The sequence below is a fragment of the Clarias gariepinus genome, chromosome 28 (genome assembly GCF_024256425.1).
Source record: "Clarias gariepinus isolate MV-2021 ecotype Netherlands chromosome 28, CGAR_prim_01v2, whole genome shotgun sequence".
Classification (NCBI taxonomy): domain Eukaryota; kingdom Metazoa; phylum Chordata; class Actinopteri; order Siluriformes; family Clariidae; genus Clarias; species Clarias gariepinus.
This window is the reverse complement of record NC_071127.1, coordinates 8,934,630-8,951,318: the sequence shown is the minus strand read 5'-3', so window position 1 is coordinate 8,951,318 and position 16,689 is coordinate 8,934,630. Positions and strand designations below refer to the sequence as shown.

The following is a 16,689-nucleotide window of genomic DNA, read 5'->3' as shown; positions in this document are numbered from 1 at the left end:
CGATCCACAGAGCTGCACTTGTAATAGATCACATTATAAAACAAATGTCTTAATCACATGAATTCATCTTCCTCTGGCATGTTCATAGAAGTTCAGGATTTGGTAAACTTTTCTTTACACACACACACACACACACATGTGTACTCTTTTCCAAAGGAGCTACAGGTGTGTGAGAACTTGAGCTGGTCGTATATAACCGGTGTGTCTGTGGAGTCCACGGGCTGGTCGAGGCTTCACCCACAGGAAGGCGCGGGGAGACGATCGTCGGGCGTAGCTTCTGGCACGGTGGCTCTTTTCTGTCACAGCTTGTACAGGCATTTATAAACTATAAGCGTAAAAATGAAAAGACAAAACCATAGGCATGTGCCAAAACTGTGTCACGATAACTTCAATTTATAACATCAGTTACCATCAACTGTTATAGCTGAACTGCCTAACAATTAACACACAGTATGAGTGCAGATCAATTCCTGCTCTCTGTTTCACCCAGATGAGGATGGGTTCCCTGTTGAGTCCGGTTCCTCTCAAGGTTTCTTCCTATTACCATCTCAGGGAGTTTTTCCTTGCCACTGTTGCCCGCAGCTTGCTCACCAGGGATGATCTGATCATTTTGATTCATACTCATTCATGTGACGAGGAAAGAACGTGACCTTGATAACTTTTGTTTGGCAAAACTAGGGTTTAATCGGAATGTTGCTCCAATAAAATCTGGACCTAGTCATGAAGTAGATGAGCTACAGCAGTAGAAAACCACATCAGATTCCTCTCATGTCATTTAGGAATGGGAATCTGAGACTACAAAAGTATTTATTATTGAAAAGAATCAAGATAAATCAATATATATTTATATATATATATATATATATATATATATATATATATATATATATATATGATCAATATATTCAGATATTGTGCATGAATAATAATAATAATAATAATAATAAGTATTTCTTAATCAATTCATTAATTAATTGATTGATTAATTAATTAAATTACACTTATGGATATGCAGTATAATGACAATGTTGTAATGATAGGGTCAGAATTTGGCAATGACAGCCTGAACTTGCCATGTGTCCAGGCTGGTGGGGGGTAGTGTAATGTGATGTGGGGAATTTAACCTTGGCATACTGTAAATACTAATCAGCCTATTTGAGTATTGCTGATCATGTGCATCGCTTCATGGCAGGTCCTACTCAGTATTAGTAAAGTGTTCCTAATAAAGAGGCCATGTGAGTGTACAGTTCCGTGTAAAAGTCTTGAAAGAAACACATTTTTCATTGAGACAGGTTGCAAAATGACTAAAGATTTAAAAATGATGGTTGTTTATGTCACAACCTCAGCAGCGACCTCATTTCCCCTCTCGTCCGTTCCAACCACTCGGCATTATTTATCATCAGCAGTATACGAATCATAAAAATAGATCTTTTGAAAAACTATATTTAAATGTAGTAAAAAAAAAAAAGGCATCTGACATGTGCTTGCGATAATTTTCTTTTCTTTCCTCTTTAATGTTCAACTACGTTTCCTACCTACGCGACATTCTGTAGTGTTTATAGCGCTTGTTGTTGAAATATCATGATGTCATGATTATTGGCACATGCCTACTGAACACAAATCATTCACAAGCACTTGCGAGACGTATATAAAACAGAAAAACACACAGATCAGTCTATTTAAACCTTGAGCTAAGGGGCATTTAATAGGAAAATAAACACTTTGAACACATTAACGGGGTTCAGAGAGATTGATCTCAGTATAACACATTATGATACATGACCCAATGGGAAATCTTCACCTTTCCGTCTTCTTACGAAGGAAACTACTCGAAGACGACAAGACTTTCGAACCGTCCTAAGTAAAACTTAAAAAAAAAAAAAAAAAGAAAGTATAAAGACACACGAGTCTACAGCACTAGATGGCGCTATCCTGCTGCTTGAAATGTTTAGTCCTTTATATATCAGTCTTGCAATTTGGTGCTGATGATCAGTTTATTTGAACCCAGGCTGAAACAGACTATCCAGGACATCCATCATATCCTTATGACTGTGTATCTCCACGTCGCACCGTGGTTCTCTCTGGCTGTCTCCAAGGCCTTGTTTGTGCCTCTATACATTTCTGCTACATGGTATTTATTTTCCTCCACTCCCGTGTCCTGCTCTGGCGGTTCCGCTCAGGCGTGCTCGGCCGTGCTCTCCCCCAGGAGCCAGTAGGTCCTCATCCTTCCTTTGCCCTTCATTTCTACGTCTCCTCTCAGCTCCAGCTGGAAGCAGTTGAACTCCTGCAGCACTGTTCGCGTCGCCTCGGAAACATGGATCTTGAGCGCTGGCAGAAACACATGGCACGTGTTAAACATCTATAATAAACGATAAATACTATTCACACTGCAAAGATGATTATTTTCCTATAACCATCCTGTATGGGATACTTTTGAATCCAGTTGCATTTAAAGGTGCGGAATGTCAAGCGGACTTTAATTAAGTGAGAGGGGCGTTCAAGTGATACCGGGACTCATGAGCGAAGGTGTTAAATCTTATGACGATTTCAAGCTGACCTCGCTTCAAACCATTTCCACATGTTTGAAGCATTCAAGGAGTTCCTGGGAGGCCGGGGATTTAGATGTGACTTAGGCAGTCCAATCTTATTATTAGTGAAATGCTGGGATAAGTGCATTAGTGTAGCAGGGGATTATATAGAGAAAAGTCCCGGTTTGACTCGAACGCCCCTCGTATTACAAATGGATGAAACGACAACTTAAAGTAAGCGCTTGGAAACAATAGCGAGTTGGAATGTGTATAATAACACTGTTCAGTGAGACACGTGTCTTACCTTCGCCATTAGACTCCATACGTGACGCCGTGTTCACCGTGTCACCAAACAAACAATACCTGGGCATCTTCAGTCCAACAACCCCAGCGCACACCGGGCCTGTCGCACACACAGAACTTGATTTAACAATTATTTATAAATTAGTATTAATGAAACCCGTTTTGGACGTAACGTTTTCCGATTTTTTTTATTTGACCTCTGACCCCATGCCCTCACCGGTGTGAATGCCGATGCGCAGGCGGAGCTGCTGATCAGGTCGATGGCGGATCCTGAACGTGTGCACGGCTTTCAGGAGGGCGAGGGACATACGGGCGATCTCGCGCGTGTGCAGCTTCCCGTTCCTTACTGGAAGTCCGGATACGACCATGTACGCATCACCGATGGTCTCCACCTGGGGGAGCCACACACAAACTTGTCAACGTGTGTGTTGTTTGTAACCATAAAAATAACGGCAGGTTACTTAATGCATAACAATATCAAATTCGTATGTTATTAACTTTTATTATCTTATTTACTGAATTATGATAGCAGAGGCGCCGTATTCAACCCCGTCTTTACCTTGTAAACGTCAAAGTTGTCGATGATGGCGTCGAAGCATGTGTACAGGTCGTTCAGCAAAGTAACCACCTGTTGAACAAAACATCAGCCTGCCTGTGAATACTGTAACTCAGCCATGGTGTGTGGATCAGATCCAGCGTGTATGAATGTGTTCACCTGCATGGGCGTGCTCTCTGCAGACAGAGACGTGAAGCCCACTATATCGCTGAAGTAAATGGTGACCGAGTCGAAGGCTTCGGCCTGCACCGTCTCGCCTCTTTTCAGCTGCTCTGCCACTGAGCTGCATCCAACAATAAAAAAAAACAAAAACATGATTAGGGTACTTTGTACAGAGTAGAATGGAAGCAGAGTGATGGACGTGGTTTAGATTGTGGATCACACTGACTGAGGGAGGATCTGATAGAGCAGTGCTTCAGCCTTGCGTTTCTCCTCGTGATATGCCTGCGTCCTCTCTTCCACCAGCTCCTCCAGGTTATTCGCGTACTGCTCCATGCGCGAGAGCAGATTGTCCAGGATGTTGGAGCCGTAGCCTCTGTGGCGAGGGACAGATAAACACAGCAAGACCATTTCAGTGTTTTCTGTAGTGTTTCTTTTGCTGTACTAACTGATCATGATGTTTAACACCATATCATAATTTTTAGTTTGAAACAGCATAAAAAACAAAAAAGAACTTGGAGCGATGCTGTTGTAGTAAAATAATCAATGACATTAATGTCATCTAACTGACGCTTAACCAAAACAGTACTATCACTACTGTAACTACGGTTACTACTGAACTACTATCACTACGGTCATTACTGAACTACTATTACTACTGTTACCTCTGCACTACAGTCAGTACTATTACTACTGTTATTATTGAAATACAGTCAGTACTATAACTACTTTTAATACTGAACCATGGTCAGTACTATTACTACAGTTACTACAGTCAGTACTATCACTTCTGTTACTACAGTCAGTACTATCACTTCTGTTACTACAGTCAGTACTATCACTTCTGTTACTACAGTCAGTACTATCACTACAGTTACTACAGTCAGTACTATCACTACTATTACTACAGTCAGTACTATCACTACTGTTACTACAGCCAGTACTATCACTACTGTTATTACAGTCAGTACTATCACTTCTATTACTACAGCCAGTACTATCACTACTGTTACTACAGTCAGTACTATCACTACTGTTACTACAGTCAGTACTATCACTACTGTTACTACAGCCAGTACTATCACTACTGTTACTACAGTCAGTACTATCACTATTGTTACTACAGTCAGTACTATCACTACTGTTACTACAGTCAGTACTATCACTACTGTTACTACAGTCAGTACTATCACTTCTGTTACTACAGTCAGTACTATCACTACTGTAACTACAGTCAGTACTATCACTTCTGTTACTACAGTCAGTACTATCACTACAGTTACTACAGCCAGTACTATCACTTCTGTTACTACAGTCAGTACTATCACTACTGTTACTACAGTCAGTACTATCACTACTGTTACTACAGCCAGTACTATCACTTCTGTTACTACAGTCAGTACTATGACTACAGTTACTACAGTCAGTACTATCACTTCTGTTACTACAGTCAGTACTATCACTTCTGTTACTACAGTCAGTACTATCACTACAGTTACTACAGTCAGTACTATCACTACTGTTACTACAGCCAGTACTATGACTACTGTTACTACAGCCAGTACTATCACTACTGTTACTACAGTCAGTACTATCACTTCTATTACTACAGCCAGTACTATCACTACAGTTACTACAGTCAGTACTATCACTTCTGTTACTACAGTCAGTACTATCACTACTGTTACTACAGCCAGTACTATCACTACTGTTACTACAGCCAGTACTATCACTTCTGTTACTACAGTCAGTACTATAACTACTGTTACTACAGCCAGTACTATCACTACTGTTACTACAGTCAGTACTATCACTTCTATTACTACAGCCAGTACTATCACTACTGTTACTACAGTCAGTACTATCACTACTGTTACTACAGTCAGTACTATCACTACTGTTACTACAGCCAGTACTATCACTTCTGTTACTACAGTCAGTACTATGACTACTGTTACTACAGCCAGTACTATCACTACTGTTACTACAGTCAGTACTATCACTTCTATTACTACAGTCAGTACTATCACTACTGTTACTACAGTCAGTACTATCACTACAGTTACTACAGTCAGTACTATCACTTCTGTTACTACAGTCAGTACTATCACTACAGTTACTACAGTCAGTACTATCACTTCTGTTACTACAGTCAGTACTATCACTACAGTTACTACAGTCAGTACTATCACTTCTGTTACTACAGTCAGTACTATCACTTCTGTTACTACAGCCAGTACTATCACTACTGTTACTACAGTCAGTACTATCACTACTGGTACTACAGCCAGTACTATCACTACTGTTACTACAGCCAGTACTATCACTTCTGTTACTACAGCCAGTCCTATCACTACTGTTACTACAGCCAGTACTATCACTACAGTTACTACAGCCAGTACTATCACTACTGTTACTACAGCCAGTACTATGACTACTGTTACTACAGCCAGTACTATCACTACTGTTACTACAGTCAGTACTATCACTTCTATTACTACAGCCAGTACTATCACTACTGTTACTACAGTCAGTACTATCACTACAGTTACTACAGTCAGTACTATCACTACAGTTACTACAGTCAGTACTATCACTTCTGTTACTACAGTCAGTACTATCACTACTGTTACTACAGTCAGTACTATCACTACTGTTACTACAGCCAGTACTATCACTTCTGTTACTACAGTCAGTACTATCACTTCTGTTACTACAGTCAGTACTATAACTACTGTTACTACAGCCAGTACTATCACTACTGTTACTACAGTCAGTACTATCACTACTGTTACTACAGTCAGTACTATCACTACAGTTACTACAGTCAGTACTATCACTTCTGTTACTACAGTCAGTACTATCACTACAGTTACTACAGTCAGTACTATCACTTCTGTTACTACAGTCAGTACTATCACTTCTGTTACTACAGCCAGTACTATTACTACTGTTACTACAGTCAGTACTATCACTACTGGTACTACAGCCAGTACTATCACTACTGTTACTACAGCCAGTACTATCACTTCTGTTACTACAGCCAGTCCTATCACTACTGTTACTACAGCCAGTACTATCACTACTGTTACTACAATCAGTACTGTCACTTCTGTTACTACAGCCAGTACTATCACTACTGTTACTACAGTCAGTACTATCACTTCTGTTACTACAGTCAGTACTATCACTACTGTTACTACAGTCAGTACTATCACTTCTGTTACTACAGTCAGTACTATCACTACTGTTACTACAGTCAGTACTATCACTACTGTTACTACAGTCAGTACAATCACTACTGTTACTACAATCAGTACTATCACTTCTGTTACTACAGTCAGTACTATCACTACTGTTACTACAGTCAGTACTATCACTTCTGTTACTACAGTCAGTACTATCACTATTGTTACTACAGTCAGTACTATCTATTACTATCTATCTATTACTATCAATTACTACAGTCAGTACTATCTATTACTATCTATCTATTACTATCAATTACTACAGTCAGTACTATCACTACTGTTACTACAGTCAGTACTATCACTTCTATTACTACAGTCAGTACTATCACTTCTATTACTACAATCAGTACTATCACTACTGTTACTACAGTCAGTACTATCACTACTGTTACTACAATCATTACTATAACTACTGTTACTACAGTTAGTACTATCACTTCTATAACTACAATCAGTAGTATCACTACTGTTACTACAGGCAGTACTATCACTTCTATTACTACAATCAGTACTATCACTACTGTTACTACAGTCAGTACTATCACTTCTATTACTACAATCAGTACTATCACTTCTGTTACTACAGTCAGTACTATCTATTACTATCTATCTATTACTATCAATTACTAGTCAGTACTCTCACTACTGTTACTACAGTCAGTACTATTTATTACTATCTATCTATTACTACAGTCAGTACTATCACTACTGTTACTACAGTCAGTACTATTACTAGTTGAGGGTTAAGGGCCTTGCTCAAATCCAATGCCTTAACCACTGAGCTACCCCTGGCCCTGTACTATCACTACTGTTACTAAGGTCAGTACTATCACTACTGTTAATAGTAAACCATGGTCAGTAATATCACTACTGTTTCTATTGTTACTAATGAACTGTTAGTACTATCACTTCTGTTACTACTGTTAGTACTATCACTACTGTTACTACTGTTAGTACTGTTACTACAGTCAGTACTATCACTTCTGTTACTACTGTTACTAATGAACTATAGTCAGCACTATCACTACTGTTACTACTGTTAGTACTATCACTACTGTTACTACTGTTAATACTGTCACTACTGTCTTTAATGAACTATTGCCAGTCCTTTCACTACGGACATTATCACTATTGTCATTAATGTTACTACTAAAATACTGTCACTACTCTGCTGCTCCTATTGTCACTATTGTTATACTATTGCTACTGTCAATACTGTTAATTCTGTCACTACTTTTACTATGGTCACTACCATTACTACTGTCAATAATTTTACTATTGTCACAATTGTGGTTACTGTTACTATTTTCACTACTACTACTACTGTTACTACTGTTAATTCTGTCAATACTTTCACTATTGTCACTACCGATATTACTGTTATTACTGAACTACTGTTACTATACTTACTATTGTTACCCTGTTGCTACTGTCACTAATGTTAAATTTTGTCACTATTTCCCTTATAATTACTACTTTTACCATTGTTTCTCCCCTTAATATTATCTCTACCGCTACTACTGTTACTTCTGTCACTGCTTTTACTACTGTTACTACTGTTACTTCTGTCACTACTCTTAGTATGATCACTATTGTCACTACTGTTACAACTGAACTACTATCACTACTGTTACTTCTGTCAGTACTGTGACTACTGAACTCATATCAATACTGTCTAAAGTAAAATCTATGAATAAATTCTAGCAGTTTAAGGGGTTTTGAGTTAAAGATGAATTCATGCTAGTTTAATGTAGGTTCAGTACCAATTAAGCATAAAAAGTGAGTGTGGTTTATAATCAGGACACCATATACAGTAAAAAGACTTTGATTTTAAGCGAAATATTACATGCTGCTGCTAAGCTACCTCAACGTTTATCTAACATGTGTTGGCTACCTGTTGTGTTTTCGTAGCATCACTTTGATCTGGTTAAAATCAGGCCTGTCGCTGGGTTCCTCAGCCCAGCAGCGCTGCATCAGCTGACCCAGCTCTTCACTGTGGCTCTGAGTGCACAGCAGGGGGCGCAGATACGGCCATCGTCCATCTGCCACCCGCTCCACGATCGCTGATAGAGAGACATGAAGTGAGACAGTGAGAGACAGGGACAAATCAGTTTGAATTACACGGCCAGCTATAACCATGCTCGAAATAATGTCCTCGAGACCATTAGGACACGATTATGTATAATTCAAAGACACAATTATTTGCTATTAGTCCTTTTGTGCTTAAATTTGAGACTCGACGTTGGAATTTTAATCAAGCCATGCAGGATGACGGAGACTTCATTTACATCAAAAAATCATTTACATAAAAGCACTTGTGCAATAAGTCTCTTTAAATGAGCTCCAGGGGCAGTGAAGGGTTGAAGTGGTGGTTTCTACACACGTTAAAATAAAATAATAAAGAACTTGGCGGCTTAGTGGTTAGCGCTGTGGCCCTGCATGTCTGGGGTTCGGATCCCACCTCGGTTCTCCCCGTGCTTGATGGGTTTCCTCCGGGTTCTCCGGTTTCCTCCCACAATCCAACGACATGCAGATCAGACTAACTGGAGTACGCAAATTTCCCCATAGTGAGTGAATGTTGAACGCAATGTCCTACCACGATCGTGAAGGAAAGGTTCCTGACTACTGTATCATAAACAATATCCTTGATTTAATTATATTATGTTAATTATAGAGAGCATGATGATGAAAAATGATGCACATGAGCTTTGAACGAGATTCCACCAAATCCACTGCGTGTGTCATGAAAGGGACACATCTGGATGAAGAATAGAGAGCGGAGAGATTTTGAATACCTGGCAACGCCTGGTGAACGATTGCCATGCCACTACTACAGTATGTGTTCCACTAGAACAGCACATGCGGGCAAGGAAATCCCAACGCTGCCTCAAGTGGACACATGAGGCAGGAGTTTATTGTCCGTGTCCTTATCTCTGTTTCACCTCATGGACTGTCGGCGAGAACCAGTTCATCACCAGAATGCGTCTCCACCTCGCGTCTTCCCAGCACTCTCTTTCTGTCCCGCCTTTTTTTCATTACGTTTTCTTTGGTGTTATGTTATTATTGCCTCTCATATATGCAGCGCTTGGTTTTGTTCCAGAAGTGTCACTTTTCCGTTGTGATTGAACCACCCGTGTGTGTGTGTGTGTGTGTGTGAGAGAGTGTATTGGGCAAATTTTCCGAGAACAATCGCTGATGGCATGGACCCAATGCTGCGATGAAATAGCAAATGGCGTGCACACACACACACACACACACACACACACACACACACACACACACACCTAGGGTCAGGGCACTGCAGAGGTGAGATAAGACAAAGGTTACACAAAGAGAAAGGACCATGCTAGGCATTTAGCTGTCTATTAACTCTTAATAGTAGCATGTCAGAATATGAGAACAGGGACACACACATTTTTGTAAAGCATGTATTGTCCTGTCTGTCACTTTTTATTCTTAAATGCAGAGAAGAAACAGTTCCCTTGGACTGTGTGACAGTTCTGTTGTCTCCCCTTTATGTGTGTGTGTGTTGATTTATTCATTCATTCATTCATCTTCTATACTGCGTTATCCTGTATGTGCCAATCCACCACGCGAGCAATTTGGGAATGCCAGTTATCCTACTCTGGATGTCTTTAGACTGTAGGAGGAAACCGGAGTACACGGAGGGAACCTTCCAAGCACAGTGGGAACACACAAACTCCAAGGACACATACAGACCCGAGGGGGGAATCGAACCCTCGACCCAGGAGGACCCATATGTGTGTGTGTGTGTGTGTGTGTGTGGGTCTGACCTTTAGGGCTGAGTGTAGGACCGTCCAGGTAGAAAACTCCCTTGAGTAGAGCCAGCTCCTGCAGGATGATACCGAAACTGTACACGTCTCCCTTCTGAGTGCCGCATGCTGGCCTGCCCTCTGCACGCAGGTGCTCTGGAGCTGTCCACAGCTTACCTACACACACACACACACACACACACACACACACACACACACACACACACACACACACACAGCTAATTCAATTGAAAATGCTATACAACACCTAAATAAAACCCTGACCTTGGTTCTGATAACAGAACTAAAAAAAAACAAAAACATCCAAATGTCCCCACAAGCTCGGATATTCCTAATACTTGTAAAAAGCTACACATTTAATCTTGACTAATTGACATTTGGTCTCATCCATCATTACAAATATGAACAGATCTGTTCACAAAAGCATTTACGCCAGAGATTTGTTATTTATCCAGAGATTTAAAAAACAAACTAACAAACAAAAATGTGATCCCGTCCGGGCTGCCGAATGTGTCCAAAATGAATCATAATCATAACAAGACGTAGTAATATTGATTAGATTAAAATCATAAAATTAATTAATCGCATGAATCACTATACTTTCATATAGTTTAGCTTTTACTGTTGGGTTTCGCTACAATAAACACATCCTAAGGGTTAAGGGCTTTAAGCACATTAAGACACAACCGTGTAGACATTTCGGTGGTGCTGGGGTTAGAACCCATCACCTTCTGATCAGCAGTCCAACATCTTTACCACTCACTGAACTACCCTGTAGCTATCTTCATTAAACATACAAAGTGAAGGAAAATTGTGTGTCAGGAAGTCGTCGTTGGTCTTTTGGTTGAAGGGGTCGCGATAGTGACCCGTCTGATCCGCACAACAACTAGGCACAGGTTTTACACTAGATACCCTTCCTGATGCAACCCTCCCATTTTAACCAGGCTTGGGACTTGGCACTGCATCCAGTGGCTGGATTTTGGGTAATTGGCTGGGAATCGAACCTGGGCCTTCCGCATAGCAAGCGAGAAACTATTCTAGAAAACGTATGTAGAAAATATATGTCAAGAAAACAGCAGGTGAGTGCTGTCCATCAACATATACACATACAAGTTCCCAATTTTTTGTTCAATCTAACCAGCATGCACAACTTTACTAAAGGTTTAATAAATTAAGCAGATCATCCTTTCACACACCAGGATCTTTGCAGGGAGTTATCATAGCAAGGTCAGGAGACTAGAAATTAAAGCACAGAAATAAAAACATTATCATGCTGTTTGAGTAAAATACTCAGCAAGGGTCCAAAAATGTCCGTGACCTTTAAGTACAAATGCCTCTATTTGCCTTTTTTTTAAATTGTGAATTACATAATCAGTGTAACAACTTGAGTGGGAAGTAAATTCTAATTATTTTAAGTGCATTTTAGAATTTCGTTGAATTTGGGACATTTGGGGACATTGTGCAGCTTTAGGTTAGTTTGCATGGACTCTGATGCAAATATAATTCCCACTTATAATGGGAATTATAGTTCCTAAGGAATAAAAATTCATCATGTTAACACCTCAGTTGGAACAGTCTGACCCCATCCGTGCTTTGCCATGTCAAAAAAATGACACTCTACTGAAAAATGTTAAATTATACTACTGTATTAAAAAAATTTAAATTGCTAAAGGAGTAAACGTCCTATAACAATAACTGGAGCATGATCTATTTTTTTTTTTTTATAACATATTAATTGTAGAAATGGGTAGCATATTCTGATGATTCTAATTAAATCTAATTTCCAATCTTGCTGATCTTTGCACATGCAGAACAATTAAGTAGCAAAAAATTATGGTGAATGGTAGCAAGAATTGATAGAACACTGGCCAAATTGAAATGGATTTTCTAAATTGTAAATCTTTAATAATCCATTTAGTGGGAAAACCCTACAGCTACAACTACCAAATGCTCGCTCACACACCATGGGAAAGCGCTATGACACCCGTGATTGGCTGTAGAGCGCTATGACGCCTATGATTAATGTAAATGCGCTAAGTGCCTCCTCCCCGAGGGAGCTCGACCAATCAGTTCTCTCTAGGCTCCTGGCATCACCAAGGATTCGAACTTGCGATCTCCAGATGATTACCCCACTCTGGGGCCCTCCATGTAAACAGGATCTAATCGTTTCACTCTTGTCGGAATAAATATACTCTATCTGTGCATGTTTGCCCCACATAGGGGCAAAAAAGAAAGATACAGGTAGTCCCCGACTAACGAACAAGTTTAGTTTCAGGAGCACATTCGTAAGTCTGATTTGTTCTTAAGTCTAACAAAATTAGTCTTATACGCCTTTGACACGAATATACAATGTAAAGTATACTAATCCACTTGACTAAATCTCTGTCTCCTTTCACCCACACTGCCATCATGTGGCCAAACACCATAACCGTGCCTAAGGAAGTGAGCTGTTTTCCACTGTATTGGACTGTGAACTCTGTTTTGTTGAGGATTTTGCAAAATTAGGATTATTCACCATCAGGACAGCTTTACAGGACAGACATATAATATTCTATTATTGTGCTCCCAGACTGAATAATTGAAACCGGTAAAGCGGACTCATTTCTCCCACACCCGTACCCCAAAAAAAACCTAATGATCCCTGCTGAACATCTGGACAAAACTGCTCAAATTTAGGTATGGACCTAAAAAATGCTGAATATTTAAGATAGTAAACATTCTGTTTATTTTAAGTTTTAAAAAATAATCAGATGAGTCAAATCTTATTAGCCATTTTTCTATTTTTGGTCATTTTCAAGAATTCACTTGCATTGACATTTGACACACATCTCTCTTGCTTTTATTCCACCCATGTACCTGCAATCCACCTTTTCTACTTTCTACAGTTTTTATATTATTATTATTTCCCTGCTCAGGCACACCACCTCATGTAAACGTTTAACTCCTTAGCGTTTGCTCACGTGCGTAGTAAGCGTACGTGTCCTCAGAGTTGCTCTCGTTGCGGAAGCTGACCAGCCCGTAGTCTGTGATCTTCAGAACGAAGCGACTGTCCACCACGCAGTTAGAGGACTTCAGGTTGCCGTGGGAGACGATCATACTGTTATGGAGGAAGGACATTCCCTGCAGAGAGAAAAGATCGCTTTATTTCTATTATTATTATTATTATTATTATTATTATTATTATCACTCATGCAAATTGTAGAGAATCTGAAAAGTCCTGCTCTAATCACTCGTTATGAATATTTAATATCCCGGATCGCTCATTTGACGGTGTCTTGTCATGAACGCTCAAATCGTTTGGACGTCACCGATCGTGAGTCATTTGAATAATTTACATAAAAGATCTTACATGACTAATGTTTTTTTTAATTAATAATTTTATTCTATTATTAATATAATAAGTAATAATTAGCATTTACAGTTATTGATGATGCTTTATTGCGACCATGTGGCCACCTCACAGTCCTTGATTACAGGATTTTGAAATGATTTTGCTCGGGTTAGCTAATGTGCTCATAAATATTGTGGAATGTTTCACTAAGGCCAGGCCTTTTGTTTCTACTTCCTGGACTTTCTGCACATTTCCTACTTCCTGTTTTCTTACTGTTTGAAGCCTCCCCTTGATGTTCCTCATCAGTATCTCGACTTGTTTTGTTGTCATCTTGTTATCCCGTTTGTCCAAAGACGTTAAACTTACAGGTGGGGGAAGTTTTATCCACAATTTGAAATAAAATAAGAAAATAAAAACATGCTTGACTAATACCCAGTTCCAACGTTAGCAAATTTTGCTACGAAGCGGTAAGAATTTATATACCGTATGGTCCACATTATGTTTCCACAGACCAGTGATAGTTTATTGTTTGTATGATCATTTGGAATCATTATTCGTGTCTTTACTGTACAGAATTGTTAAGTTTTCTGTGTCTTCCCATAATGCCTCTTAGACAAAGACCTTGAAGTTCCTTCAGCATCCTAGAAATATTGAAGAACGTCCCGCGGGAATGGGGTCAAAATAAGGAAATGTTCGGTTGATTTTGCAACAAAAATCATGGAAACTGGGCTTTAAGCTTTTTTTTAAGTAAAAGTAAACTAGGAGTTCCTACTCAGAAAGTTGAGAGGTTCAGATCAACATGGCCGACGGCTATCAACAGTAAAAGTTGAAATTATCACTTCCAAACTTTAAGTGAGCTAAATATAGTAATTAATATAGGCTAGCTAAATTGACAACACGGATTATACAGTTTGGAATCCTGTGAAATCATAATGTCAGCTAGCGGACTTGATGCTGACAAAAGGACTCTTTAATGGAGGAATCTACTTGGACAATTTCTTTTCCTTTCTTTTTTCACTATGCAGCTCAAAACTTTTATAAATTCATACTTCCCACTTCTGAGTAAAATTCAATACAAAGTAGAGTAAGTTCTGTATTGAATACTGTACCCTACATATACCTTTTATTTTAGGATTAATAGTGTACACTTTCTAAATGAGGGTTTTATTAAAGAGAAAGCGAGAGCACTTGTTAATGTAACAAACTGAAGGCAAAGTAACTGTAAGTCTACTGTAGATTTGTCTTCCAGTTCATATTAGATAGTGTTAGCATTAAGTGTAGGTACACTACTATTACCGTATGTCTAATTAGAATGATGCTGATCTGCCTTGTCTAGTTAGAGCTTGACTTTTCTCTGAAACCGGAAACCTTTTTCTCACTAAAAAAAATTCTAGAGTACATGACTTTAGGTTATTTCTTAAAGTCCCACCAAAATGTTAATAAAACCGGTCAAAGGCATTCGTCCAGCATTGTGTATAATCTATTTCCCTGTGAGTACTGTATATACACAGGATTGTTAAAAACTATGTTTCCTGTTTTGTTCTTTTTGTTTCTTTTCTTTCAAGTTTCCTGAGTTTCTCCATGTCTCCTGTTGCTATTACCTCTACTGTTGTTTCTAATTCCTATGTAAACTATGTTCGTCTTTTGAACTTTGTGTGTCTTTTAGACGGTTATAAATGGTGTGTACTGATGTTTTATATCCTGTTTACCTTCGCAAATCCTGCACTGGAGTAAAAGTAGAGCTAAATCAGGTGAAATATTACTCAAGTGAAAGTAGAATTTGCATTTACATTTGCACTTATGAAAAAAGTACAAAAGTAGAAACCTATCAAATTTGTTAAAGAATCAAATGTACTGAGCTTGTATTTGCTCACTGTGGCAAAAGTCTGTGCTTTTGTCGGTCCAGTTTGAATTTCAAACACCTGCTACATGAATCAACATTTCATCAAGGGAAGGCAAATCACCCAATTACAGTACATCACACACAACAGTCATAATATTACTGCTGCAAAAACTACACACCACTGTGTGGGTATGTAACACAATGCTATAGAGTAATGGAGTGAAGTACAGGTATTTGCAGTAGGATGTAGTGGAGTAAAAGTATAAGGTATCCACAGATAAAGTTACGCAAGTAAAATACAGATGTGTGTGAAAACTCTACTTAAGTAAAGTAATGAAGTCTTCCATATAATATGACGTGTGGATATAGTGGTTATATCAGGACTCTATTCCATGATATGAGGTGGTATCAAAAAGTTTCGAGATTAGCTCAGCTTTTTTCGCCGTATGACCTTAAAAACCTGGAGGTAGAATCCACTATTGACCCTTGACCCCGGGGACGAATTCTCGATGTACAATGTCGCAAATGTCGAAAAAGACTATGAGTATGCACCTGGTCGAGCTGCGGACCTGCCTTGCCTTTTTTGGTCGTGAAGATGATGGACTCTTTCATTGTGAAGACTGTTGCTTTGTCTCAGGGTCGTACCCGTAGTAACTGTAAGTTTTATTACAGGTAATGATCCTCGACATGGAGGACGGGTCATCTACGGTTCTTGGGGGATAAACTTGGCAGCGGCACGGTGCATGTTCAAATCACACGTGAGGATCGCCTGGACTGTTCCGTATGACACACCGACAATGGCAACAATGTTGTGGATGGTTCTTCGACAATCATCATGCACAATGGATTTTGACATTTGAGCTTGTTGAAGGTCAGCAAGTTTTGATCTCTTGTCGTCTTCCAGTGATGATCTTCTGTTCTTGA

The 16,689-nt window shown here is 39.2% G+C and overlaps 1 protein-coding gene across 1 annotated transcript in view; it reads right to left on the bottom strand.

The window, feature by feature from the left end:
- Positions 1-970: 970 nt before the first annotated feature.
- Positions 971-16,689, bottom strand: part of npr1a (natriuretic peptide receptor 1a) — a 103,471-nt gene continuing 87,752 nt past the window's right edge. Inside the window, exons 14-22 of the mRNA XM_053490098.1 lie at positions 13,552-13,711; positions 10,592-10,747; positions 8,692-8,860; positions 3,776-3,922; positions 3,547-3,670; positions 3,391-3,459; positions 3,049-3,223; positions 2,833-2,931; positions 971-2,328 (exon numbers count right to left, since the gene is read on the bottom strand). Coding sequence (XP_053346073.1) covers positions 2,177-2,328; positions 2,833-2,931; positions 3,049-3,223; positions 3,391-3,459; positions 3,547-3,670; positions 3,776-3,922; positions 8,692-8,860; positions 10,592-10,747; positions 13,552-13,711 — 1,251 coding nt within the window. The 3' untranslated portion in view covers positions 971-2,176. The remainder of the gene's footprint in view (positions 2,329-2,832; positions 2,932-3,048; positions 3,224-3,390; positions 3,460-3,546; positions 3,671-3,775; positions 3,923-8,691; positions 8,861-10,591; positions 10,748-13,551; positions 13,712-16,689) is intronic.